At 39.5% G+C, this 26,024-nt stretch overlaps 1 protein-coding gene across 1 annotated transcript in view; it reads right to left on the bottom strand.

Moving 5' to 3' along the window:
- POLQ (DNA polymerase theta) overlaps positions 1–26,024 on the bottom strand; it is a gene marked incomplete at both ends in the record, with an annotated part of 54,588 nt that overhangs the window by 26,117 nt on the left and 2,447 nt on the right. Inside the window, 13 exon segments of the mRNA XM_080352278.1 lie at positions 864–988; positions 1,292–1,485; positions 4,499–4,641; positions 5,519–5,723; positions 7,184–7,326; positions 11,046–11,258; positions 12,335–12,481; positions 12,578–12,722; positions 14,585–14,800; positions 17,432–17,544; positions 22,619–22,775; positions 24,232–24,362; positions 25,485–25,667. Coding sequence (XP_080208404.1) covers positions 864–988; positions 1,292–1,485; positions 4,499–4,641; positions 5,519–5,723; positions 7,184–7,326; positions 11,046–11,258; positions 12,335–12,481; positions 12,578–12,722; positions 14,585–14,800; positions 17,432–17,544; positions 22,619–22,775; positions 24,232–24,362; positions 25,485–25,667 — 2,115 coding nt within the window.

Genomic DNA, 26,024 nt, shown 5'->3' with positions numbered 1-26,024 from the left:
CATCCCTCACTATTTTTACAGTGATTATAGAATACACCTTTTATCATATGTCTTAGCTATATGTCCTGTCAACAGTTATTTTACTTCCCAAGTTACTTTTGTGAAAATTATTAATACTGGGAATAGAGAATTATGAAACTGCTACAACAAGAAGTTATTTATACTACCAGAATTAATTTAAACTACTCTGCATCAGTTGGCGTGACCTTTTCATTTTTGGGGCCTTGACTCATGCTGCAACCCACACATAGGGCTTCACAAGTTGAGCTAAAACTGTCTTAAAAATCGAAGGCCCACTCATGTAGTAATGGAGGCAATAGAGAGAAAAAAAATCTCAGTCACATGGTGGGCTGTTACTTCTACTCCTACACAGCCCTCTTAAGGAAGTTAAAGGTGACAGATATCTGCCCTCTTATTATCTGGCGATAAATGACCCAGAAACTACTCACTCTGTTTTGAAAACTATAAACTTATACTTTCTGGCCTAATAACTTTGCAACCAGGAGAAAGACATACTAAGTCTTAGAACCCCCAAAATTTACCCATGCTGAAAGGTACTCTTTCCTGATAGAATAGACTTGTACTTAATTTCCATACTTACTACTGAACAAACTACATCCCTGTTCAGTACCTCAGCATGCTACACTACTGCCTGATTCCACTCAGCCGGCCCCTGTCCCACAGCAAATTCTGTGGTTCCACCTCAAAGCAGGGGGAACCACAGATTAAGCTATAAAGCTGGAAGTGGTTTTACAAGACTATTTGTTGTCAGTACCACACTGTGGCTATCTTACCCCCTTATATGGAAGGAAAGAAAACAGACTAGCCTAAGAGTCCCAGGGTATTTTGCCCAGACAACTCACCTGCATAGGTGGCAGCAGACTGCTGCAAGGATTGAAGCTGGCCACGACTACAGCCATACTTCTTTGTCATATCCTTCAAGGGAACCTCACTGATCAAATCCAGAAGGGCAAGACTGGTGAAAAACCTGTGGAAGCACACATGGAAATCAAATTATCATCCAGGTCACATTAGTACACACTGCAAAATGCACTGTGATAGCTAGGCCAGAATGGTACTATAACATAGAACATAGAAGGTGATATCCATAAACATCAGCACAAACATCTTGTGCCAGCATTGTCTTCAGTTCAGAGCAGAACAGGTCTAGGTTCTCTGAGCTATCAGCTGTCTCAGCAAGGGAGCCAGTTCCTGAAAACAAACACAGAACCTGTCCAATTCATGTGTTATAGCCTCCAGCCTTTTCACATTCACATTCATTTGTGGCTACCTTTTGTGGATGGCCATTTGTCTGTGCTGTTTCTCTGTTTTAGCTATGATTTTGCCCTTTACAGAGCGAGCCAGAAAGCCTTCTTCAATCCCCACCAGTTCAGCCACACGTCTCATTGAGGCAGGCAGCTTCTCCCACAAGCAGAAAAACTGGTACCAATCAATTGTGGTCCACTCCTCATACACTGGGGTGACCTAATGAAAATAAGACAATGCAAAAAACTCTTTCAGAGAAACAAACAGAACAGAGCTCTGGGTAAACAAAAATACAGCCTAGGGAATGTGGTTAGAGCATCCTACACACTCCTCAGGGGCACTGAGTCATAACCATGCACCCTGAAGAAAGTAAAAGCTCTTTTAAACCAGATTTTCTAAAATATTTGTACTGATGAGATCTGACTCATATAGGTACTCTAATGATTAAACAATTTGGAATCTTTCACAGAATCACAGAATGTTAGGGATTGGAAGGGACCTCGAAAGATCATCCAGTCCAATCCCCCCACCAGAGCAGGAACACCTAGATGAGGTTACACAGGAATGTGTCCAGGTGGGTTTTGAATGTCTCCAGGGAAGGAGACTCCACAATCCCCCTGGGCAGCCTGTTCCAGTGCTTTGGCACCCTCACTGTGAAGAAGTTTCTTCTCAAATTTAAGTGGAACCTCTTTTGTTCCAGCTTGATCCCATTACCCCTTGTCCTATCATTGGTTGTCACCGAGAAGAGCCTGGCTCCATCCTCCTGACACTCACCCTTTACATATTTATAAACATTAATGAGGTCACCCCTCAGTCTCCTCTTCTCCAAGCTAAAGGGACCCAGTTCCCTCAGCCTTTTCTCATAAGGGAGATGCTCCACTCCATCATCTTCATTGCCCTGCGCTGGACTCTCTCCAGCAGTTCCCTGTCCTTCTTGAACTGAGGGGCCCAGAACTGGACACAATATTCCAGATGTGGTCTCACCAGGGCAGAGTAGAGGGGGAGAAGAACCTCACTCAACCTACTAACCACCCCCCTTCTAATACACCCCAGGATGCCATTGGCCTTCCTGGCCACAAGGGCACAGTGCTGGCTCACGGTCATCCTGCTGTCCACCAGGACCCCCAGGTCCCTTTCCTCTACGCTGCTCTCTTTGTCAGATTGCTCCCTAAATCCAAGTCACTAGAAGATTTTTAAGCTGCATCTTTATTCTCCCTTAACGAAACAAAACGTTATTCTTTTTTTTAACAAAACTAACAAATATCTATCAACCTCTTAAAACCACTAGCAACTACACTAACCACTGCCATCATCTGACAAAGTAGGACAGAACACAGATTTTGCTAGAAATTGCTGAAGCTTTCATTTACCTGAAGTACAAGAAATCTCAGCTTTTATTAACACTAATAAAAAAGCCATCCAAAGCATTCACACACTTTTAGACAGAAAACCAATTCTGTTATTGTTCAGTCAGCACAGAGTCAGTTTCACTATGAGGAGACAAAATGTCTTCATATCTGTATGGATATACTTCAAGACTAATTACTTTGAAATAACTAGCAGTTGTTGGAGAGCATTTAACATAATACAGAATATCAGATGCTGAGAAGAACAAGAGTTATTAATGTGGAGGATTGTCTTATGTTGTTTTGTTATGGCATTTTTGGGTTTTTTTCTTTAAAAAAACCTCTTTTCCTAGCCTAGCAAATTTGTTTTTATCAGTTTTCCTAAAATACAAGGTTTTCGAATTCAGTCTCATATTGGTATAAGTAAAAAATTCAAGCCTAAGAGAATTAAATAGCATGATAGCAGATAATTTCCCTGTAACCCATAAGGAACACATGGAGAACTGTTCTTTAAAATAAAATAAAAACAAACAAACCCCATCAAAACTAAACAAACCTTCAGCCTTGAAAACTAACTGACTTGCAAGAAAGTATTTTAGGGTAGCTTAATGGAAGATAAGAACATTTTGTTCAACAGTGTAATAGACAAGGTGCAGCAAATACAATGTAAAGTGTAAAAAAATATTATCTATATCTATATCTATCTCTCGCCATCACTGTCCCTACCCCAGAACAGGAACAAAAACAATCCTTTTTTTTTTTTTTCTGTTTTGGAGATGCAAACAGGGAAAAAATACACGGGTGCATAATGATATAAACCAGTTCACTCTGTCTAGTAGAAACAAAACAAAATATAAGTGGTCCTGTAAAACAGAGATATGGGGACATATGGGACGCTAGTAGATCCAAAAAAATCTATCGGTATCAGCCAGTAACTAGGTTAATGAACATAGCAAGCAGAGATAGGCATCCTGAATCTCCTGACTCCCACCCCCTGTCCTCTAGCTCAACAACTCCTGTAACTGCAAGCATATTCTCCTTCAAGTGAACTTTTTTTCAGGCAAGATACCTAAATTTTGCCTTTGGTTTTTCAGCTTGGTAAAGAGAATACACTTTACACTTAAGGAGGCTAAAGACCACTGTCAAATTTGGAATGATGATCACATGACGGGCCTCTGGCAGTCTTGGATCTTAAGATGTTCACTACAACTCCATCTTGTTTCCTCACTAATCTTCACAGGTTTGTGGCCTCCTCTCCAAAGGCCCTAAATAGCACTGCTTAGCTTTTTAAGTGTATGTGCACATAAATCTTGATAAACTTTGATACACCTTCCCGTCAAAAGATTTAGTACACTCCTTCCTTTAGCCCTGGCAGCATGACCAGGCAAGTAAACTAAAACAGAGATAAATTTCACTGTTACTGAACTGAAGAAAGGCCCACACATAGGAAGAAAGCAGTGTTGTTCTCTGAAGCTTTTTGTAGGCAAAATAGACGCTATAACCCCAAAAGCTTTCTGAGTCTCCAAAAGTAATCTGAGGTGCAGCCTGCTGATCCCAAACATACAAAAAACCCCAATTCATTTCATTAAGTGTCTCAGAAAAATTACCATTACCCTCCTGAAACTTACAAAGTTTGGAAACCTTATGAACTCAGGAGTGACCACAATGGGCTTAGACAGGCACACGACACCCATCTACACAATAGACACTATGGGAACAGACTAGTTCTGAAGAACATTCAATTAAGAAACTTCATGAAGGATGAGCTAAGCAAAGCACAAAAAAAACCCCTATGTTCATAGAGCCCTCAAGAAGTCTGCATTGTACTTTCTCTCCTTTCCATAGTTTTGGCAGTACAAAACACAAAACACAGAATGAGAACCTACCAAATAGACAATATGCAGATCATTCTCCAGAACAAAGCTTTTCATAGCTCGCTGCAGGTCAGCAAAGATTTCCATGGCTTCAGTTGGTGAAAGAGAAGAGGAAAGGGTAGCTGAGCCAAGATGCGTTGGATGATAAACCTTTGCTGCTAAGAAAAAACAAAACATAACCCACAAACATTTAAGTGCAAGTTTATACCTCATTTTCAGATTGCATAGTATTTTACAGATATAAATTCTACTAACTTTCCTATCTCCTTTTTCAAGAAGAAATGACGTATTTCTCCATTCTGAAGACAGGAAAATGGAAACAATAAAAGGTTTAGACTTGTCTAGGTCTAAACTGGCCTTTTTCAGAGGCCAGATCATAAGCTTGGATCCCTCTAACTACTCAGACTAAGAGTTGTGACAGCTATTTGAACAAAAATCACTGGAATCCCATCTGCCATCCTGCTTAGGAGTTACCATTTTGAGTATTTCTTTCTTCGGAACACCAAATATCTCCTATAATCTTTTCTTTAAAAGGAGATACCAAATAACCTGTAATGGGGATTCTTACTCTTACTGTAAGAGTCTCATCCTTAGCCATTTTAAGAAAATCGCCAAAATCAGGAAAAAGTGCAACCACGTACACTTAGCAGTTCTAGAAGAGACTTGTACTCTCTTAGCATGTACTCGTCAGAAAGACAAAAATCATAGTCTATAATGTTCACAAATCCTGTAGTAAAAGTATGCTTTCTTTCAAGATATTTTGGGAATTTGTAGACTAGGATGCATCAGTGTTAGAGGTGATGTGCAGAGAGAGGCCTTTCAAGAACACACGCATGCAAAAATGTTAAACGAGGTATAAAGACACCCTCCAAAAAGCTAAAAAAAATTCTTGATACACGTGGTTCTTTAAAATAAAAACAAAAATAGACAGAGGTCCTCATTTTAAAGTTACATTAAACATCTAGCCAGCTGCAGAAGGTTTACTGATTCAAAACTGCTAACTGCCCTTACTGGGAAGAACACCAGTGTTACCTTTCATATCATTGTCAGAGTCCAGAACCTGAATGAATTCATTTTCCAGCAGCCACGTCACACAAGCCTCGATAGGTCCGGTCTGTGCTTTGTCTTGTGTTCTCTCGTTTCCGCATTTGCTTGCTTTCAAGCTGGATGCAAGAAGAGTGCAAGAAGCGTAGTTCTGCACATCATCTGGGGTGTTGGCCACTCCTCCCACTATGATCTGTTGAAGAAAACTACTTGCTCATACTGCCAGAGAAGCAATAGGATGGAAGTCAGATCAGAGAGTCAAAGAGACTGATCCATCAGATATCTAAGTTTTAAAGAACCAGTACAAGAGGGGAACACAAGGCAAAGCAACTGCCACAGCTGCCAACCTTTAAGGCCTTTTCTTTGCAAGAAGCCAGACACCTTCGGTAGAAGTAAGAGGACTAATCTACGGGAAAGAATGAATTATAAAATCTCATTCTGATAGCAGGCATACACATAGTAGCAATTTAGATTTGAGATTAGCCCTAGGGTTTTTGTTTAGCCAACACTGTGAAATACTTTTCAAAGGGTTAGAACACAAAATGTAATTTTCTGAAGACAAAAAGCAAACCAGAGAGGAGGACTTCTTGTAAGGCTCTTCAGCGTACTCAAGTTTTATCTTAATAAATGTGAATGCTACACCCCATCATTGTTTTCCTGATTGAGAGTGATTTTTTTCCATTCGATTTTGTTTTTCATTTTTCACATAACTGCTTTCTCCTTGTGAGTCGTTTCCATGCATGTGTCTTCCTTGAGATAGAAGGGTGTTTAAGTAAAAACTTTCTTTCATGGTTTCAATGGATTTTTTTCCATGTCATAAAGCAACATCACCAGAAAAGAACGCCCATCTTTTAGATAGCTCTGATGTAGAAAAAATGCATTTAGAAATTCCATGGGTCTGCTAAAAATTCAAAACCTATGGAAACACAACTAAGTGCTAAGTATCACAGCACTTTTCACAAAAGATAGTAGAAGCAGTACAGCAAACAAAATGTATTTTAAAACTCTAAGTTCAGTTCAAGTCCAAAAGCAACTTTTGAAAAGGAGATAAGCTCACCTATGTAGAATAAAATCCTTTTGGTCCTTTTTTACTCCTGTAGGAACTCTACAGAGGACAGCAGGCTAGAAAGAGCAAATGGGGTATCACATCTATTTTTTCACCAAAAATGTATTTACAAAATTTTAGTCATTTTTGTGCAAAAGAGGTAGATATGTTTAGGAGGGAAATAAGGTACTCTATAAGGTTCTACAAATGTCACTATGGCCTAATTCAGTCTACAAAGTCTCTGAGATCAGGGATGGCCAAGCACCTCCCAGTTAAGACTGTCAGGTCATACAAGAAGTTTAAGAATCACACTTAATTATGCCTGTGGTTTGAGTAGATCTAAATGCAAAAGCAAAACATAGTAACCCTTCTTTGACTGTGCTCACAACCTGATCTGCAGGAAGCAGAGACTGGAACCTACCAAACAAAATGCTGAATACTGAAGTAAGCTGGCAGAACCAAGTAATATTCTTCTGAAGCTGCTTGGGTTGACAAGGGAGGAAACAGAAGAAAAAGAAAGTAATGAAAGAAAACGTGATGATATCACCAAATAAACGATCCTACAAGAGTGCAAGCACAGTTCTAATTCCTCTCCATATGTCCTGTACCTCAAGTATTGCTCTTTTCATGCTTGAAGCAACACCTTCACCTTCTCTTCTAAGCAAACAACTGCGAACAGGCTTGAGAGATCCTTGAAGTAGAGCAGTTCCTTTTGATCTTTCTGAGGGCTTGCAAACTAAAATGCTCTCACCTTTAGGAAAGAAAAAGAAAAAAAAAAGAAAAAAAAAATTAACGACCTTACTATTGCATCTTAGCACTGTAATAGTAACAATTCATCAAGGACAAATTATTGGAATAGAAAACTATACGTGTTTCTGAAAAAGCTAGAAAAGAAAATAAAAATAAAACCTTTGCAACCTTAAAACAGTGTATATCCATTGCTATGTAAGAACTCCACAGATGCATAATACTTAAGAACTAAAAGCTCAGAGCAGGACAAACTTCAAAGTTCCATTAGGCTGGTCGGGGTCAGGCCAAATCAGCTAAAGAGCTTCCATAGCTTCTCTTTGTATGTGCTTTGCTGCTGAACCGTTATCGCTTCTTGTTCTGGAATTGACTGGAACTATAATACACAGTGACATCAATTTTTCTTCTGCACTTCATCATTAAACTGAAAAGATTCTCAAAAGCAAGAACGAAACATAAAAGCTGCACAGCACTTCGACAGTTTGTGTTAAGTCAACCATCTTCCACTCACAAAATGAAGTAACACATCAACCAAAGTAATTTAGAAACCCAAAGTTATTAATCTAAGTAACTACTCATTCTCTGAATTTTCATATATGCATAAATATATATACACACACAAAATCTTAAGTATCGTGAATGGTTCCACTCAAAGTACATCTAAATATACCTTACCTTAAAATTCTCTATCAGACATTGTTAAGTTAATCCCTAGCTACTGAAATTCTGTGCAATACAAAAAAAGGTCCCAGAGCCATGAAACAAAAATAAAAATAATGGGCCAGTTCCTTTGATGAGATAATAGACTACCCATGGAAAATGCAGTGGTCACACAAAGGAGATTTTTTTTTCAACAAAGCTATTGCAGAGAAACTAGGTCCCTAGGTCCCTAGACACAGCTAGTTAGAAGCTTTGCCAGTTGGCACAGGATAAATTAATTATGCATAGGACAAGCTTGCCTCTGACTAAGGAGAGGGCATTAGAATTGGATTAGCTGGACGGTAAATATCATGATACATTTATGATAACTTCTGGAGATTTAAGCGCATGTAGTCTGGACACCAAGGTAATTTTGGTAGTGGGTATCTTAGTAAGATTATAGGAATGTTAAGTTATGATAAAACCGTAGCTGTGGTAACGCTACAGTAATTAGCAAATTCAGAGGCAATGAAAACACACCTTCAATGAAATTTAATGAGCAGAATAAACTCTCTCTTGAGATACTAGAGAAAGTTGAGAGCAGGGCGACAAAGCTGGTGAAGGGCCTGGAGCTCCTGAGAAGCGTTTGAGGGAACTGGGGCTGTTTAGCCTGGAAAAAAGGAGGCTGAGGGGAGACATTATCACTGTCTACAACTACCTGAAAGGAGGTTGTAGCGAGATGGGTATTGGTCTCTTCTCCCAAGTGATAGGACAAGAGGAAACAGCCTCAAGTTGTGCCAGGGGAGGTTTAGATTGGATATTAGGAAAAAATTATTCACAGAAAGGGTTGTCAGGCATCGGAACAGGCTGCCCATGGAAGTGGTGGAGTCACCATCCCTGGAGGTGTTTAAAAGGCATTTAGACAAGGTTCTTAGGGACATGATTTAGCGCTAGATTTAGGTTAGGTTATGATTGGACTCAATGATCCTGAGAGTCTCTTCCAACTGAAATGATTCTATGACAATAAATATCACAAATGCAGTACAGGTGAGTAACCACTTAAACATGGTAACACAAATTAATTACAGGATGAAAGACGTGCTCAGAGGATGCATGAAACTTTTGACATCTGTTGACTGTGTATGTTTGCCAGAGCTGAGAGTACCAAAGATAAACTGCCTGTAAGCATCGTTTTGTCAAAGCAAATCTTATTTTGATTTTAGCAATAAAGAACATTCACGCATTTCATGTTTGGGTTCTGATGTAACCTGCAGTTCCCTCTGAAATCTTTGACTCTTCAGCATAACAAATCTAACAGAAGATGGGTATCCACTTGGCTCTGCATTACCTGACAGTCGCTCAAGACTTGGGGGAAACCCTTTCCCAAGATCCCACTGAGAACTTAAAGGAAATAACTCCAACCTAGCAAACAGCGGACAAAAAAATAAAAAGCTGTTCTAAGATCCCGTATTGAACACTTCAGATGAGAGGGGAAGTCCAGGTCAGTGTCAGACTAGACAAACACCAGAATACTCTGGCTATCTAGGCATAAAACTCCATTGAAAGCAAAAAGAAAAAAAAAAAAAAAGCCCTATTGTATTTCTAGGTTTTGTTCAGCAATATTGAACAGCTTTACCTATTTCGCCTTGGGAACACAACAGTTTTGCTGAATGTAAAAATAATACAATTTCATTTTCTAAAATTATGTTTTTAAATTTCCATCAAATCAGGGAAAAAAAAAACCCACAAGAACAACAAAACACAATCGAAACCTGAGATAACACAATACTACAGTATTTGCAGGTAAGGGAATCAGCCCAGCAGCATTTATCTTCTGTCACCTGAATTTCATATCCAAACAAGGCGTTTTTTTCCAGCTGAAGTTGCTGTCTCCTAGTCTCTCTACTCTATGAAAGAGTAGCAGCTGGTAATGCAGCTTTATGTTCTCATCCAAAAGACTCTGTGGAGTCAAAAAAAAAAATGGTACATTCATGAAGCTCATCAGCATAAAATCAAATGCTTACTGTGCAAAACACAGTCACATCAGAACTGTCAAAAAAAGGGTTCTAATTATTGTAACTTGAAGAAGAGGAAAAAAAGAAACTTCAAGGAATAATGTAATTTTACACCTGCCAGCTACACTCAAGTGACGAAATCTGGAAAATTTCAAAATACAGCATGCAGCTGCCCTTTCTTTAACACACAGGGATATCTCACAGAGAAATAGGTCACAAAGTGCCCTGTTGCTATGCTACTCTGGCAAAAAATAGAAAGTTAAATGTAAGAAGAGTCTACTTACAGAGGGTTCCAGCAAGCACCAATCAAACCATCAGTAGGGCAAACCCCACCTCCCACTTCTGTTGAACTTCCTATTTTCTATTGTGATTTTATATTTGTGTAATCCATTTCTTCCAAACATCATCCATAAAGATAGATTTCCAGGCAGGATTATTTGGTTGAACATCAACCATAGAAAAGAATCACAGAATGTCCTGAGTTGGAAGGGACCCACAAGGATCATCAGTGCTGCCGTACATGTGAAGACACCATATTATGCATGTACTACTGTTCATATTTCCCTGTCTCTTTGTTGCATTATTACATTCAAGATTCATAAAAGTTATGGTTAAGTTTAGTGGAAGTTTAACAAATTCAAACCAAAACAGGATTTTGCTAAATTGTGGTTGTAGGCTTTAAACACATTTTTTACATTTTAGGTCTGTCCAATGAGTTTACTATAAACTTTCTCACTGAAATTGTAAACAGTTTAGTAAACTGACCAGGGATCACAAAATTAAGGCAAATAAACCGAGCCTTAGAATTTAACAAGAATTCAAAGAAGAAAATAGCCTGTTCTTGAAGTAACTGACATGTAAATACCAAAGTAAGTCTCATGCAGTGAAAAGAATCCCCTGGGAATCACAATTTTTACTCCATTAATACCAAACAAATTCATCTTGATTAACTTAATCATACTGAATACCAAAGGAATTCATCATGATTAGTCACTAATTGCAAAGCACTGCCCTGGATTTAATCAGGTTAACGCCGTTCTTAGAGAATGTTAATAAAGCCTCTGCTTACCCTCTGTGTCTACTCCTTTCCTGCCAGCCCTTCCAGCCATCTGCTTGTAAGTGAGCATGTCCAGCAGTTTGCCACAAAACATGGGAGTTCGTATAATTACTCGGCGTGCAGGCAAATTCACTCCAGACGAGAGCGTGGAGGTTGCTGCTAGGACTCTAATCAAGCCTTGGCGAAAGGCTCCTTCAATGATGTCCCGTTCATCAAAAGTAAGACCTGAGGAGAGATGACTTTTACAAACCCAGTAATGGTGAAACTGAATTTAAGAGCTAACGATATTACTGTCAAGCAAGGGGAAGAACAAACAAACTTAACTGTACATTCGCCATTCAGTGTTAGGAACTAGAGCCGCACCACTACCTCAGTTAACTTCTTCTGAGCCCTAAGCAAAGCAAAATCTCACCATTAAGTTTTCATTATTCAATTGACAGTAATAGTTATTAACTAGCTTTTCTAAAGTACTTGTATGTGTTGTAGCAAGATGAACAACTATTCACTACATATCTACACACACTGGAAGTAAATAAGTAAAGAAATAAAATAAAAACTGGATGTAACAAGCACAGTAGGGAACTAGGATTTCGTCATTTGCCATCCTGACCCTGGAATCCTTCTTCATCATTTGCATTCTAAGTTACAGAAGGTATATTTCTACATTTCCTTATAGGCTTCAGGCCAATTTTGTTCCTGAGAAAGAAATCCACACTCTATAAACATTTGGAATTATTCCCCCTACATATTCAATGACATAGCTACACTTCAGTCAGTCCTTTCCCTCGGTGGATCAACAGGTGACACTATTACCTATTAAATAACAAACAAAAGATGTAGCCAGGAGCATCCGTAGCACATGCTCTTTTTATTTTTATTGTTATATTTGTTATATTTCTTCTATTTACTCATCTATTTCACTATTAAGTTGAGGAAAATTGCTCTGAAACACTCTGGCAGCTTTAGGGACAATCTGAAAATGCTTGGGCTGCAAATCAGCTAATTTTTCAGGCTCACACACCCACACACAAAAACCAAACCAAACAAGCAAACAAAAAGTTGTGGTTTAAAAGTTGCTTTAAACAGTACAAAAGAGAGAAGATCTGTAATAGTCAGTGAATTAAACTCCTCAGCCACAATAAAACAATTCAGGTTTACCTCTAACTGTGAGATTCTCAAAGCATTTTAATTCAATCATAAACTACAGACGGCTTCAAAAAGCAACTGGTAAATTGCTGGTAACCACAGCAAAAAGAACCCATATGATTTAGAGAATTCAAGACCAAGATATTCAGGAATACCTGCATGATGAAATGCCACTCCCCATGGCAAAGTACGTTGGAGCACAGAATCCAGGCCTGAGATAGAACGCTTTAGCTGATCCAGAACCTCATCAATCCCTTCTCTGTCCACAACAACTGGGGCAAGGGCTGAGTTTTTTGAAGAACCTTGAGAGACAAAACATTCTTATAGTTTTTCTTAAATCAATTTTCATTAAAGGCACTGTGCATATTACAGTCTTCTATTAATTACTCTTCTCTCACCCTCAGACTGTTGCAAACTGTAGAATTCCCTGGCAATGATGTCTGCTAGCTTCTCACACCAGTTCTTGGATGGACAGAAAAGCAGAACTGAATGGCCTTCACAAACAGTCTCATAACACAGGCTCACAATATGGTCTTCATCTCCCTGAATTGAGACAAAATATTTTCAATGCACTCTCACACTGAATGGGGTTTGTAAATGCCATCATTCTTCTGTGTCACAGTAGGAATCTTCTACTTCAAGTCAGAAAGAGGAGCAATCAAAGAAGACAGTACTCTGTCTTGCTTTAGGAAGCCCAAGCACTAGTATGATCACATTGTTGAGGACAGCCCTACCTATGACTAAATCTAAGGCTTGACATCTTGCTTTTCATAAATCTGTTTCTGACTGAAGGCAGCATGGTACACAAAATATCACTGCAATCTCCATGTTATGGCTAACAGCAGTGGGGAAGAACTAGGAAGAGCCCCAAGTGAAAACAAATAAGGAAAACTTATCGACTAGGACGTCCGAACTAAAAGCATGAGATGTAGTAATCTGAGCATCCCCAATAAGATGCACCCAGGAAGCACTGCTGACCAAAGACTGCAGGTGATCAGAGCACAGTGGAAGGCTTTTATGGATACTTATATGGATATGCACGCAAAACCATACTGTTTACAGCTTACCTTTTTCGTTTTGAGATCCTAAGAGAGTTCCTGCAACTGATCTGTTTTGGTTGGCTAAGTCAGATTCTCTTTCAGCAAGCAAGCCAAAGGAGGAAGAGAAAAAAGCAGGTATATAGCAAGAAATAAAAAGCACTGAAATGCAAATGAAAACAGGGGACCAATGGCAGAAACTGCACATACACATCAAAAGCTTGGTAAGGATTCAGCCAAATTCAGCAAAAGTGGTGATGTCATCGAGTTCCCTTTCCTCATCCAGTTTTAGGCTCAGAAGACTGAAGATCCAGTGACAGATTTCCAGCCCAAGAGGATCACCTGGTCTTATAAAATAAGCCAACTCCCTTAACTGTTGAGTCATAAGTCCAGTTTAGTTCTTTCTCTCTGGATAGTACCTATCCAGAGCAACTACTTAAAAATATCCAGAAAAGGAGATACAACATCACCTTCTCAGTATGACCGCACAGGAGCAAGCTTCCAGATATTCTTGTCACAAAAACTGAACTTTGTTTCAAGGATCCTTTTTCTTTCTTTGCTGTGGCACCTTTCTACTGACAACAGAATGTTTGTGCACAATGAGAACTGGTCGCAAAATGCTCCAAAATACTGCTGGTATTCAGGCCATACTGTCCAACTGCTACAGTAGTACTACATAGAGTGGTTGAAAGGATTGGAAGGATCCTTCAAAGTTTCCACAGAACAGGAACCTACAAGTAAAAAGTGCAAATTTGCCATTCCTATCCATTTGGTTCTTCCAAACCATTATAGTACATTACCCTTAACTTTTCATATCCTTTTCAAGTGAGCAAAAGAACTAAAAATTGAAAATAGATTCAGAAGAATCAGGATGGATATCTGCCTTCTGATCACCAACAAAATTAGATCATTGAGCAGTTTAACATCAGCAGGTTCAATACCAGATTTTAATGCAAATATATTCTCCCAACAATTAATGCAAATTCCTTGGCCTAACCAGGAAACACCTTTATTTATGAAAGTGAAGTAGATTCCAGGGCACAAGATAGGGTGATGGGTAAGGGGAGAATTAAACTCTTTATAGCTATCAAGTGTACAGAAACAAGATAACTGCAAAGTCAACTTTTTCTTCAAGTCAGATTCAAGAAACTTCAACACATCAGTGTGTTTTCGTTTGGTTTTTGTTTAAATCAATAGAAGACTAAAAAAAAACCCTGTGCTCAGTTTAAGCATACAAGCTATGATATAAACAACAAAGTCGGGAATGTTATCTTTTAAAAAGAAATTAAAATCATACCAGGAGCTGTTTCTTTAACTTTAGCTGTACAAAAGGTGTTACCCCAAAACTGCTGCTCAGAGTTTTGTTACCTTCAGCTGAAGCTTGGGCTGGAATTCTCGCACTAAATTCATGGAGGAGTCATAAATGTTGCTGCCAATTTTCACCCACTCCTTGAGGGGCACAGGGCGAAAATCCGTGCAGTATAGCTCTGCATCTAACCATGAGGCTAGGAGCCCCAAGTTAGGGAGGGTAGCACTCATGCCAACTATCTGTATCCCACCAAAACTGGGACTGGTCATCTTCGCCTGTCTGGAAGTGGTTAAAAGAAAATGAAAGTTAGTGACAACACAGGCTACTGTTCGGGAAAACAGGATTTAGAAAAACTAATTCAATCTACTTCTAGTGTCTAAAGTGCAAAGGTTTTTTTTTTTCAACTTCTTGACAAAGAAACAAGCCACACTGTACTCCTAGCAAACACAATGTCAGTTTATGCATTGATAACAAGATAATTCAACTTTTTACCACTTTGAACGTAAACTTTAAGCTTCTTTAGGTACAATAGCCATAAACTGACTGCATATTTGGAGAAACTGAAAACAAACAAATAAATCAACTATTTCTTTGCCATTAACAAAAATATGGAAATAAAGGAATGGTTCAGTCTCCACTGCAGTCTTTCTAAGTTTAAATGCCTTTCTTGAAACACTTCCATTTCTTTCAATTTCAGGACAAATAATACTAGACTAACATCTTCCTAGAGTTGGGAACAAAAGTCCTTAGCTCAGCAAAGAAGAAAACAGCTTCAGTTCTCAAAGTGCTAAACAGCAGCTTCCACTAAAGGCAGTAAGAAGTAATGGACTCTTAACAGACCTGAAAATGCAAACCGTTAATTTAGATATCCAAATGTATATTTTAATTCAGGCTTTTACATCCACACAATAGGGGTTTTTTAATGCTCCTAAGCCTCCATTTGGAAAACTACTCATTTGCGTTGTGCTGAGCCACAAATTGAGACTTTAAAAAATAAAAAGGTCTGACAAATCAATGTGAGCTCAGAAACAGCCTGAACCTTCCTAGAAGATCCTAGTAATCTTGGCAAAGACAAGACAGAGAAAGCAAGACTACCTAGAAGCTGAAGTAAAAAAGGCTGGTCACTGACAAGACAGAAATAAGGAAGATGTGGAGAGACAGACTCTATTATCCAAACTCTTCAAGCATTTGCTACTACAGGTCTGCCATTTAGGTTGCAGATTTTTCCCCCTAAAGCAACTTTTGACCTTCAAAGATTAAAAAAGTTCCAGCTCCACAACACACTCTTTGACTGGGGAGGAGAAAAATCTGCTTCAGAATTTTGGCTGTGTGTGCAAAACTGTCACAGAGAAGCGAGGGTACTCACACTGGCGATGGCCATCAGAGAACATTCTCTCGATGCAAAGACACAGCCTTATACTTCAGCGGGACACCCAGCTAACCAGTTAAAAAGCTCTTCAAAGCACTGGTCATTCTGATAATTGGTCAGGCTGGATAATGTTGAAAGGATCTGGATCAAGGGGCTCCCATTAAGTAATAGAAAAAAAAAAAAATGGCAGACTTGGGAGGACATTTGAAAGAAAATGTGGTCTTCAACTCTAGGAATCTCAAGTGGATTCCAAAACAAATATGGTAGCCACCTCCTTCATGTCAGTAACTGTCAACTTGACTATGATGGAGAGATGGAGAATCTAGGCCCTAGCGCCCATATGGTGAAGGCTGAAGTACTGTGTCTTCCGAGGAATACTCCTTGATGCATCTGTCCCCTTTTCCCTGACAGATGTTGTTTCTTTGCTGCTTCTTCAATGCAAGGGCAGAAAGCAGAGAGTGGACCCGTACCTGTGGTGCAGCTACATGACAAGCCAAGGTAAAAGGAGTGGCAATGCCACTCATGCTGCTCTGACACTGGCTTCCAGGACTTACAGGGAGAATATGAGGAAAAGTCAGAGGGGATTAAAGCCAGAACACTGCTGGATCCTGGAAATATGAGTAAAATGTCCAGTGGAAAGCGAATGTAGAAAGGGCACTTCCCTCAGGACTAAAGAGGTAGCCTGTGCTTAGCCCAGCACTGGTATGACTCACAAGACAGGAAGCAGCAAACTGGCAAAATCTGGCTTCTGGTGCTGAGGGAACAGTTGATTTTGACTCTTCTCTCAGCACCACCAATAAAGATTAAGAAGATCAATACACGATCTACTCCATTTGCGTTTGTCTGTTTCAAGCACTGTGGAGCCACTGAACAGTTTGGTGCTGGGGATCTAGATAATGAATTTTTAAAAGCCTCCAAAATTCTTCTGAAACATCTGATCTGTTCCCCAGTGTCCAATCATTTGTGCTACAGCCAAGAAACCATGCAACCACCAGGCTATCACATGTTATAAGGAAAACCACATATCACCCTGACCAATGCTAACCAAGTAGGCTACTGGCACGTCCTGTCTTCTGATCAATTCACCATCGACAAGTTAACAGCATGCTCAGTCTTCCACAATACCTGAACATTTCAGTAGCATAAATACCCTGTTCCATGAAACACTGCAAAATTAAGCAGAGCAAGTCTGCTAGGAAAAAAAAAAAAGAAAAGAAAAGAAAAGAAAAAAAAGAACAATCAAAGTTTTTTAAAAATTCAAATAGGCTAAAAAAGTAAATGAAAACTTCAGCCTTATTTCTTTTCCTGAGGGAATGAATCCCATGGTAGCACACAAATTGAAAACCATGAGGAAAAGAGGTTTTGACTACAACAGCAGGCATCTGAGAGGTAGTATGATGAGACCTTAATAACCAAAATAGTCTAGGTCATCACTCTCATAAAAACCCTGGAGGTAACCCAAATTTCCAGTCGCCCATAGAACAAAACATTTAGAGCTGCCATAATTTAGCATCAGAAGATAAACATCCTGGTCTACCCACCGTTTTGCAGCCTTCGCTGTAACATATCTAACTTTGGTCAGAAGGAGTTCCAGCAGATATCCTCGATGAGAGTCTCCCAGCATGTGCAACTCATCCACAACCACCACTCCTGATAAAGAGAAGCACTCGGGTTATATCTGTCAAAACTCCAAACTAAGAACAGATAGCCTCAATCCTTTCATATTCCACATGATGAACTGAAAATTATATTCGCAAATCCAGCTGTGCTTTCCAACACTACTATGGCTTCCTTCTGCCACTGATCCCTCTGAGAGACAAATCATGACAATGTCATGACATTTCACACTGCCCACAACTTCACACACACGCAATCAGCTTTTCAACAATAAAAATAAATAGGCTGAGTTGTTAGTCTGGCCAGCACACGAAACAGTATTGCAGCATCTATACTGTAACAGTGTAAGGTCTTACATGTGGGAAAACATAATCCAGGAGTGCAGCACAAGCTGAGATCTACCTAGCTGTGGAGCAGCTCTGTGGACAGGGACCTGGGGGTCCTGGAGGACAAGCAGCTCAACATGAGTGAACAGCGAGCTGCTGTGGCAAAGAAAGCCAACAGGATGCTGGGCTGCTTTAGCAAGGGCATCACCAGCAGAGACAAGAAAGTCATTATCCTGCTCTTCTCAGTGCTTGTCAGGCCACAGCTGTGTTCAGTTTTGGTCCCTGCTACACAAAAAAGATGTGGACAGGCTGGAGAAGGTCCAGAAAAGGGCCACAAAGATGATCAAAGGACCGGAAAGCCACCATATGAGAAAATGGTGAGAGAATGGGGTTTGTTCAGCCTTGAGAAAAGGAGGCTTAGGAGAGACCTTATCACCATGTACCAGTGTTTAAAGAGTGGCTACAAAGAAGATGGAGACTCTCTTTTTACAATGAGTCACATGGAAAAGATGAGGGACAATGGGTACAAGTTACTCCTTGGGGCATTCCAATTGGACACAAGGGGGAAATATTCCATTATGAGAACAATCAGCTATTGGAATAATCTCCTCAGGGAAGTGGTGGATTCCCCAACATTGGACACTTTTAAGACTCAGCTGGACAGGATGCTGGGACATCTTGTCTAGACTGTGCGTTTGCCAAGAAAGGTTGGACCACATGATCCTTGTTCTCCCTTCCAACCTGATATTTTATTCTGTGATCCAGAGTATCTGGAAAGGAACATTCCAGCACCCAAATAAACTAGTCAAAGGCTTTGCTGACATCACTGTCTTAGTTAAAAACATCACTCCTTACTAATACGGTAATGTCAGAAAAAAAACCTAGAGCAGATGTAATTACACTGGCATAGCCTGCTTCCTGTTGCATCTTTTCCCACTAACCAAACTTGAATGAGCTCTACTATTTAGCTTTGGCTTTCTAATGAAAGAAATCATTACATGATTGCTCTGTTGTCATCCTACTCCCTGCAAATGACTTTTTAATCTATGAGCCACCTCCATCAAATTTGTAAGAAGTGTAGAAATACTGAAAATAATAATGTCTAAAAAGCTTTCTGAATATCAGCAGCTGGAGACAACAGAGCAGATTAGAGTCTCCCCTGAGGAGAAAACACAGAGCCACAACAACTCGGCCATCCAGTGCACCTCCTGCACACATCCCAACTAGCAGCAGTCTGTACTCCTTCTGGCCAGCTGACAGGATCACAGGGGAGGCTGAAGCAAGGTTAAACAAAAAAAGCAAAGCACAGGGGACACCAGGCTTCATTAGTTCTGCTGCTGTGGATTTTTTTTCCTGCTTTGGTGCAGCTATGTAATATCTTCCTGGTACAACTAAAATAGCAGGAGCTTAAGGGCAAATGTGACCTTATATTATCTGTTTCAATGTTATTTTTCCTTCTCATTTTTTTTCTCTCCTTCCTACGTTTGTTCCTTCTCTCTCCGTCTGTTTTTTCGCCGCTTCTGTTTCAAGCCACTTAAGTTAGAAGAGTGCTGCACTGCTTCATCAGCCTCTTTTACAAACTCCCACCCATCAGTTCCTCTATCTGCCTGTACTTCCTCTATTCTGTGTTTGCTTGTAAAAAATGGTAATTCATTGGTCACCAAATACATTTTTATTCAGCTATCAGAAAAAACTTCTTCCTGCTTCCCCATACAACAGTCTGTCTGAATTATTCCAGCAGCTGAGACAGGGCAGTTTAATCAGATATCCACCAAAGTAAAATTCAGACAAGCTACCTTTCCAGTCTTTGTGCCAAGCAGCAGCACATTTTGCTTCCTGCAACAAAGCACAGAACTGGCACCTGCAGGTCAAAGCACAGGGAATGCCACTAACTGTTGTATGGGCCATGTGTTATATATCTTCTGCTGCTACTTGGCTGTAATACGTATTTAAACCCATGCTAAGCCCACGTACTGTATTGCCCTGGCAGTCTGCAAGCTGCTGAGACCTGACTGTCACGCGTGCGCCGTGCTCTCCTCTCTTCAGGCAGCGCTCACAACACACCCATTGGGATAACACAGCGGGAGCAATCAGGCAACCAGTATTTTTCACAAAGCTACCCTCATCTTAAAATGGAATTGCAACCATGAAGAAGTACAGGTCCCGGCGTGCAATGATATTTTCTACTCAGCAACAAGCTCAGGAGTGCAACTGGGGCGAGAATTTTGTCATACTGCATTGCTACTGAAAATCAGGCTAGCCTCAGTCTTCTCTTTATGCCTGCAAGTTAGGTGAAGAAGACTGCTGAAAAAAAAATACTAAAAAGTACCTGAGATCTATCATACGTATTTACTTCAGAATAACTTGGGTGCTTTAAGTCCACATCCTCCTTAAAACTAAAGAGTTTGGAATGAGAGGCAGGGAGGATTTTATTTTTTTTTTAATACAATGAAACTAGTAATTTTTTTAATTTCAAGTTTAAATTTAAGAAAAGAAACAAGTTAAGTATCACAACAGCACTTTACAAATCCATTCCCAGATGACACTTCAAGAAAGCAGTAGATTCTTCTCTAATTCGCTTTCCTAAATATTTCTTTAGCATTGGTATCAAGAGTCTGAACAACAAGAGGAATATGATCTCTTGCGTACCTGGATGCTCTAAACTAACACACATTATATAATAATTAGCAACACAAAATTGCTTTTAACCGCTTCAGACAGCAGCTAGAGCTCTGCCAGGCAGAGGATTTGAGTTTTCTCTCAACAATTTCAAAAAGTTACATGAGCTATCAGCAGGGGGTTGACATGAACAAAAGTAACAACTCAAGCTTGAGATGGAATCCAGCCAGAATTGCAGTCATCTCCCAATAACTCATCTCAAAAGATAAAACACCCTAATTACGAACTGGTCTAAATTTAGAATTAATTAGAAAATGAGGTACAATATTGCAGTTTCAGACAAGCTTTTTTTAAGTGACAATTAAACTGGCATTTTCAGCTCATGCCCATATTTTGCAGCTTTTACGAAGATCTATCTCGAAATGGAAAACTTGTCCATTTCTTACTTTAAAGACTATTTTTTAACTCAAATTTAATTTCAGAAATTAATTTCAAATAAGCATATAAGGGAAAAAAATACCCTTATTTCAGTTATACGGTCATATCGGGGCACAAGAGAAACAGAGGGTTGCAGCAAAGGTGTTTTCAAATGGTAAAAGAAAAACCTGCTTTAAGGAGGACACATATTCAAACTCTAATCCTGTAATCACTTGGCTGGTTATACTTATATGACTCTTCTCAGGTACATTCATCAACAAAATGTAGGGATGGAATGGAAGTAACAACCAAAGGGATTTGGCATATCTCTGGCTTCTGAAAGATTATATCATTAAATAATACATTTTAGTATATTGAGTATGCTTACAAGACACCCAAGCCAACATAAATATGAACATCATGACCCCACTCTGCCTTATGCTGGCAACACAGCTCATACAGTGTGGTCAAATGAACCTTGTTTAAAACAAACAAAAAACCCCTAAACTAAGTAGCTATATATTGAAATAACTAATGGCATGATCGCCAGTTCTCTTGCAAGGGAAGGGATGAAGATATACATTCAAGAGTCAGGCTGGACTGCAGGAGCCTCAATTTGGATGAGCTTAAAATGCTGCACAAAAACAGTCATCCGCTCATCCTCCAGCCCACTGGCAGTCTAAAGCATTCATGGTGATCCAGCTCCTATAGATCCAGGTGTGAATGTGTTATCTCATGATCTCACACTCTGGAAAAAAAACTGCAAGGTTTCATTTCGCTTATCCTCTCCTGCATTTAAGAAACTCTTCTGGTAAACAATGCTGCAGAACATTAAGACAGCAGATGCACATGGAACAGCAGTTTCATAAGTAGAGGTCTCAGAGTAGTTTGATATTCCTCTAGCTTTCCAATTTTTATATTCTTAAAATAGCAATCAGCTATGTTACAAGCCAGAGTGAAGATGGGAGGAATTATAGTATAAAAAATAACTGGTTATAGCTTTTCTGAGCAGGGAAACAAAGAGAATAACAAATGGCCTAGGAAAACATATCTATCTCCAAGCATGCACTGGAAGCATAGGGCTTCTTCAGGTTTTTTATGTCCTCCCAAACACTAAATGAATACTACCATTATCTAGTGGCCATCAGGGCCACGGTGACCCAGAAGTCTACATTACAAGGACAGAAGGCTTCTGAGCAAACTACAAGCGACAAATGAATGTCACAGCCCTCCCAGTCACCGTGCCTACCCAGAGGCGCTCTATATATTCATTCCACTCATCTGGACACAGATGAGCACCCAACACAATTCCTGTTCTTCCTTGAACTAAGTGAAGATCAACCACGGATGCCACAATCTCTGTCCAAAACAAATAAGCATGCATACATTCTTGAACTCAAACATATCATAGGCCTTTAACTTGAAGTCATTAACTAGAAGACATTTTCTAGCTATGGGTATCACCGCTTATTGCAGCCAAACACTGTTCAGGGATTGTCATCCATAAACTGAAACTTGCAGCTTCTACCTACTCACCCCAGCTGTTGAGCTACGTAGAATAGTCCTGACTGCCCTCCTAAATCCCAATCAGAGGTGCTCTGGAGGAAGAAAAATTGCTCGATTTTCTTATATGGCATGTCTGTCCCATGCAGAACTGAGCAAGTACAAAGTATACCATGATTTCACATGTACTCAGAGTATGTAATAAACCTCATCCCCGCAATGCTCAAGCCTTAGTGTTTTACCCAGTGAGTCCATTTTATTCTCTTCTATTAGCCTATTGATTAGACCGTTGGCTTTCTCAATGGTGCAGACAGCAACATCCAGGGCAGAGAAACGTCCAGCAGGAACCATGCTTCCCATGTAGCCTTCAACTCTCACATCCACCTCCTGAAACAGCGCCTGTTTTCCAAGGATACAGAATGTCATGCCAAGGTTACAACACCAAATTCTGACCAATGCCTGCTGGAATCACATAAAAGCCTGCATCCTACAACCACAATTCCTAGTACTTATAATGCAAATTAATCAGACTAAAGCCATAGCTCAGCCACATACTGCTACTTTTTTTTCACTATCACTTTTTTATTTCCAAAGCAGAAGCCACACAGAAAACATTGTAGGATATAGTGTACATAAGTAAGAGATGGGGACAACATTTTGTATAAAAACATTTACTATTAATAAGGTTAGAGAACACACAGTGCAACAGTTTATAATACCAGTCAGTTATGTGGAAAGAAGCCTTGCTCCTGAGCAATCCTGGGCAAAATTCAAATGTAGAACCGCAAACACAAAGATGTCACATCTCCCACTGAAAGTCAAGAACTGCTTCCTTTCTTCCACGGCTTATTACTGCCGTGCCAGCACTTCAGCACATTTCACATTGCATTAACAAAAGGTACAAATGTTTCAACCAGGTGGGTAGGATACCATATGATTTCAAGTATGTGCAGCTACAACCAAACCTTAGGCCAGGAGTTGCAGAACACAACATCACTATCCTCCAGATTTACAAGATTAAAGCAAAAGCATGTCTCCATTATCACTACAAAGTAGCTTTTGCACTCAGACTGTAGCACTTCCCAGCAATTCGCAAGGTTAAAATACCATCTCAGTTTATTAACACCCAAAATGTCTTTAATGTCAGAAACTATAACAAAAACACTGGCTGGTTTTGTGTTTGTTTTCAGAAGTTGTTTTTACTTTGACATATTGGCTAACAGAAAAAAGTGTGTGATATGAAAAGTCTTTCAAGAAAAAAATATATTTATTTTAAAAAGACTGTTCCAGGAACTGAAAAAATTCAATAGTAAATAAAATTTTCAAAGGTATTTTTATATGTCACATTTCTGTGATCATTCAGTTCCAGTAATTTTGTTTTTAAATAGCTGGGGTGAGGAAGCCAAGACATAATCACATTCTGTCAGAACAAATTTCCAGCAAAGTGAAACCAAAGGCACAAAATTCTGGTGGAACACCCTAAGGAAAGCTAAAATATCCTTATATTCTTTCAGATAATGTTGACACCTTCCTATTTGTAGTTTTTCAAATACAATCTCTAATTAGAAAATTGCTTTAAAGTTTGTATATTATAAAATCTGTGATTAGATGCAAGTAACAATGCCTTAAAAGTCAACTCCTCAAAATTTTTCCAAGTTTCCCTTTTTGGTTAAAACTTTCAATTTTTAATCTCCAACTTATAACGAGAGCAAATTTTAAATTATCTACAAATCCTTTTTGAAACAACTCCGCAATTATTTTTTTTCCTCAAATAAATGCAAAAACTCTAACTGTTAAAAAAAATGTGACCCAACAAATACAACCCAAACATTTGCCCTCCTTGAATGCTACTTACCTGCAGATAACATTTTTTCTCCTTGGCCACAGAGACAAAGGGAAGGATGAGAAGAGCTTTCTTACGAGTCTCCAAGACTCGCTTCAAAATGAGCAATTCTGCAACAAGAGTCTTTCCAGCACTGGTAGGAGCTGAGGGGAAGGTAAAAAAAGAGAAAAAAAAAAATTAAAAAGTTGTTGTGTTTGTGTTTTGGTGGGGTTTTTTTTATTAATTTTTAAAGATTAAAAAAAAACATAAGAGGGCTTATCATAAAGCTAGCATAGAAAGCAGTTACTGCATAAATTGGGGCAGGACTCTTCAACCGATGCCACTCTCCCACAGCAACAACCCCATTTGCAGTTAACCCCATAAAGGGTCAAGAAGACTGCAAATTATTTATTCTCTGGTCTCTTCCATTGTACTGCCAAGCCTTGTGTTCTCATTTCTGCTCCAGAAGCAACAGCAGCTCAGAGATCAGCAAGGGGGAAAAAACCCAAATGAACAAACAATAAAACCCACGCAATACAGTCTCTCGGTCGGACAGGAGAGCTCAGCCACTGCCTTACTGACCTAGCCCATAAATATATCAACTCCTGCTGTTTGGTGAGCATTGCTGTTTGCCATCTACCATCCACAGAAAACCATAGAGGAGATGCCACATACCAGGAGACACCAGCAATCAGGCTCAAAGTCTTCTGGAACCAAGTAAATACAACTCAAATACAAGCCTAAGAAAATCACCCACCCCTCTTCTAAGTCCTTCATCCTCCCAGTGGTGTTTTACTACCTTCTTCCCATGGAGAGCAGACACGCAAGCTATCATATCCCACAGATTTCTGGTCCACCAGTCCTACTTCTCCTTCTGCACCCACCCCTCCCCCATACACTAGGTGAAGAGAAATGATAAAGGGACTGAAAAAATTCAATAGTAAATAAAATTTTCAAAGGTATTTATATGTGATATTTCTGTTATCATTCAGTTCCTGGTTGACATAGCCTGTAATAAAAAAGAGAGTCCCATCATTAACTGACTCCTAATTATCAGTTTCTAAAGGACAATTAACAGAGAAAATAGGAAAAAATGTCTCTCTTCCCATCCAAAAAGAAGTCCATCAAGTCAGGTCTGAGGTACAGCAATGGAACAGGTCTTAATGGGGTCTCTTCATAAAAAAAGAGGAACTTGACCTTTTTATCTGCCAGAACAGCACCGATGTGTTCTTGTAAATGGCACTGGGAAAGTTAGGGGGGACTGGTTTTGTCAGATGTTTGCATACCTGAGTAAACTAGGTTCTTCCCTTCCAGAACTTGTCCAAGCATTAGGCATTCTGCTTGCCATTCAAACATCTGTACTACTCCCAGGCTGTGGTATTTCTCTAGAACTGCTCTGGGAAGACCCCAGTTTGCAAGGACCAACTTGTCTGCTTGGTCTTCAGGAACATTTACCCGCTGATATTGCCCTGTGGGAGGAGAAAATGACAAAATTAAGAAGTATCATCCTTCAATCTGAGGTCACTTAGGTTATATACCTAAAAGCCAAACTTCTCTACGAGCTCCTGTATGATGAGAAAAGGTAACAAGAAACTATCTTCCTAATATTTTTCAGTATTTCCTATGGGTATTTCACCATACTTATCTCCTGACATCACCCAACCATTAATAAATACATACTCAGACTTTCAGCACTGATTAATGTAACAGCATTACAATATATTTGCCATGTCATCCTTATCCAGACTGTTTCCTTTTTAAATTCTTGCTACAGAGACTTCGGTAATCCCCACAGATCACAGAACTGCCCCGTCTTTTTTCTTAAT

Source organism: Nesoenas mayeri (assembly GCF_963082525.1).
Source record: "Nesoenas mayeri genome assembly, chromosome: 1".
Lineage (NCBI taxonomy): Eukaryota > Metazoa > Chordata > Aves > Columbiformes > Columbidae > Nesoenas > Nesoenas mayeri.
This window is presented reverse-complemented; position numbering and strand designations above follow the sequence as displayed.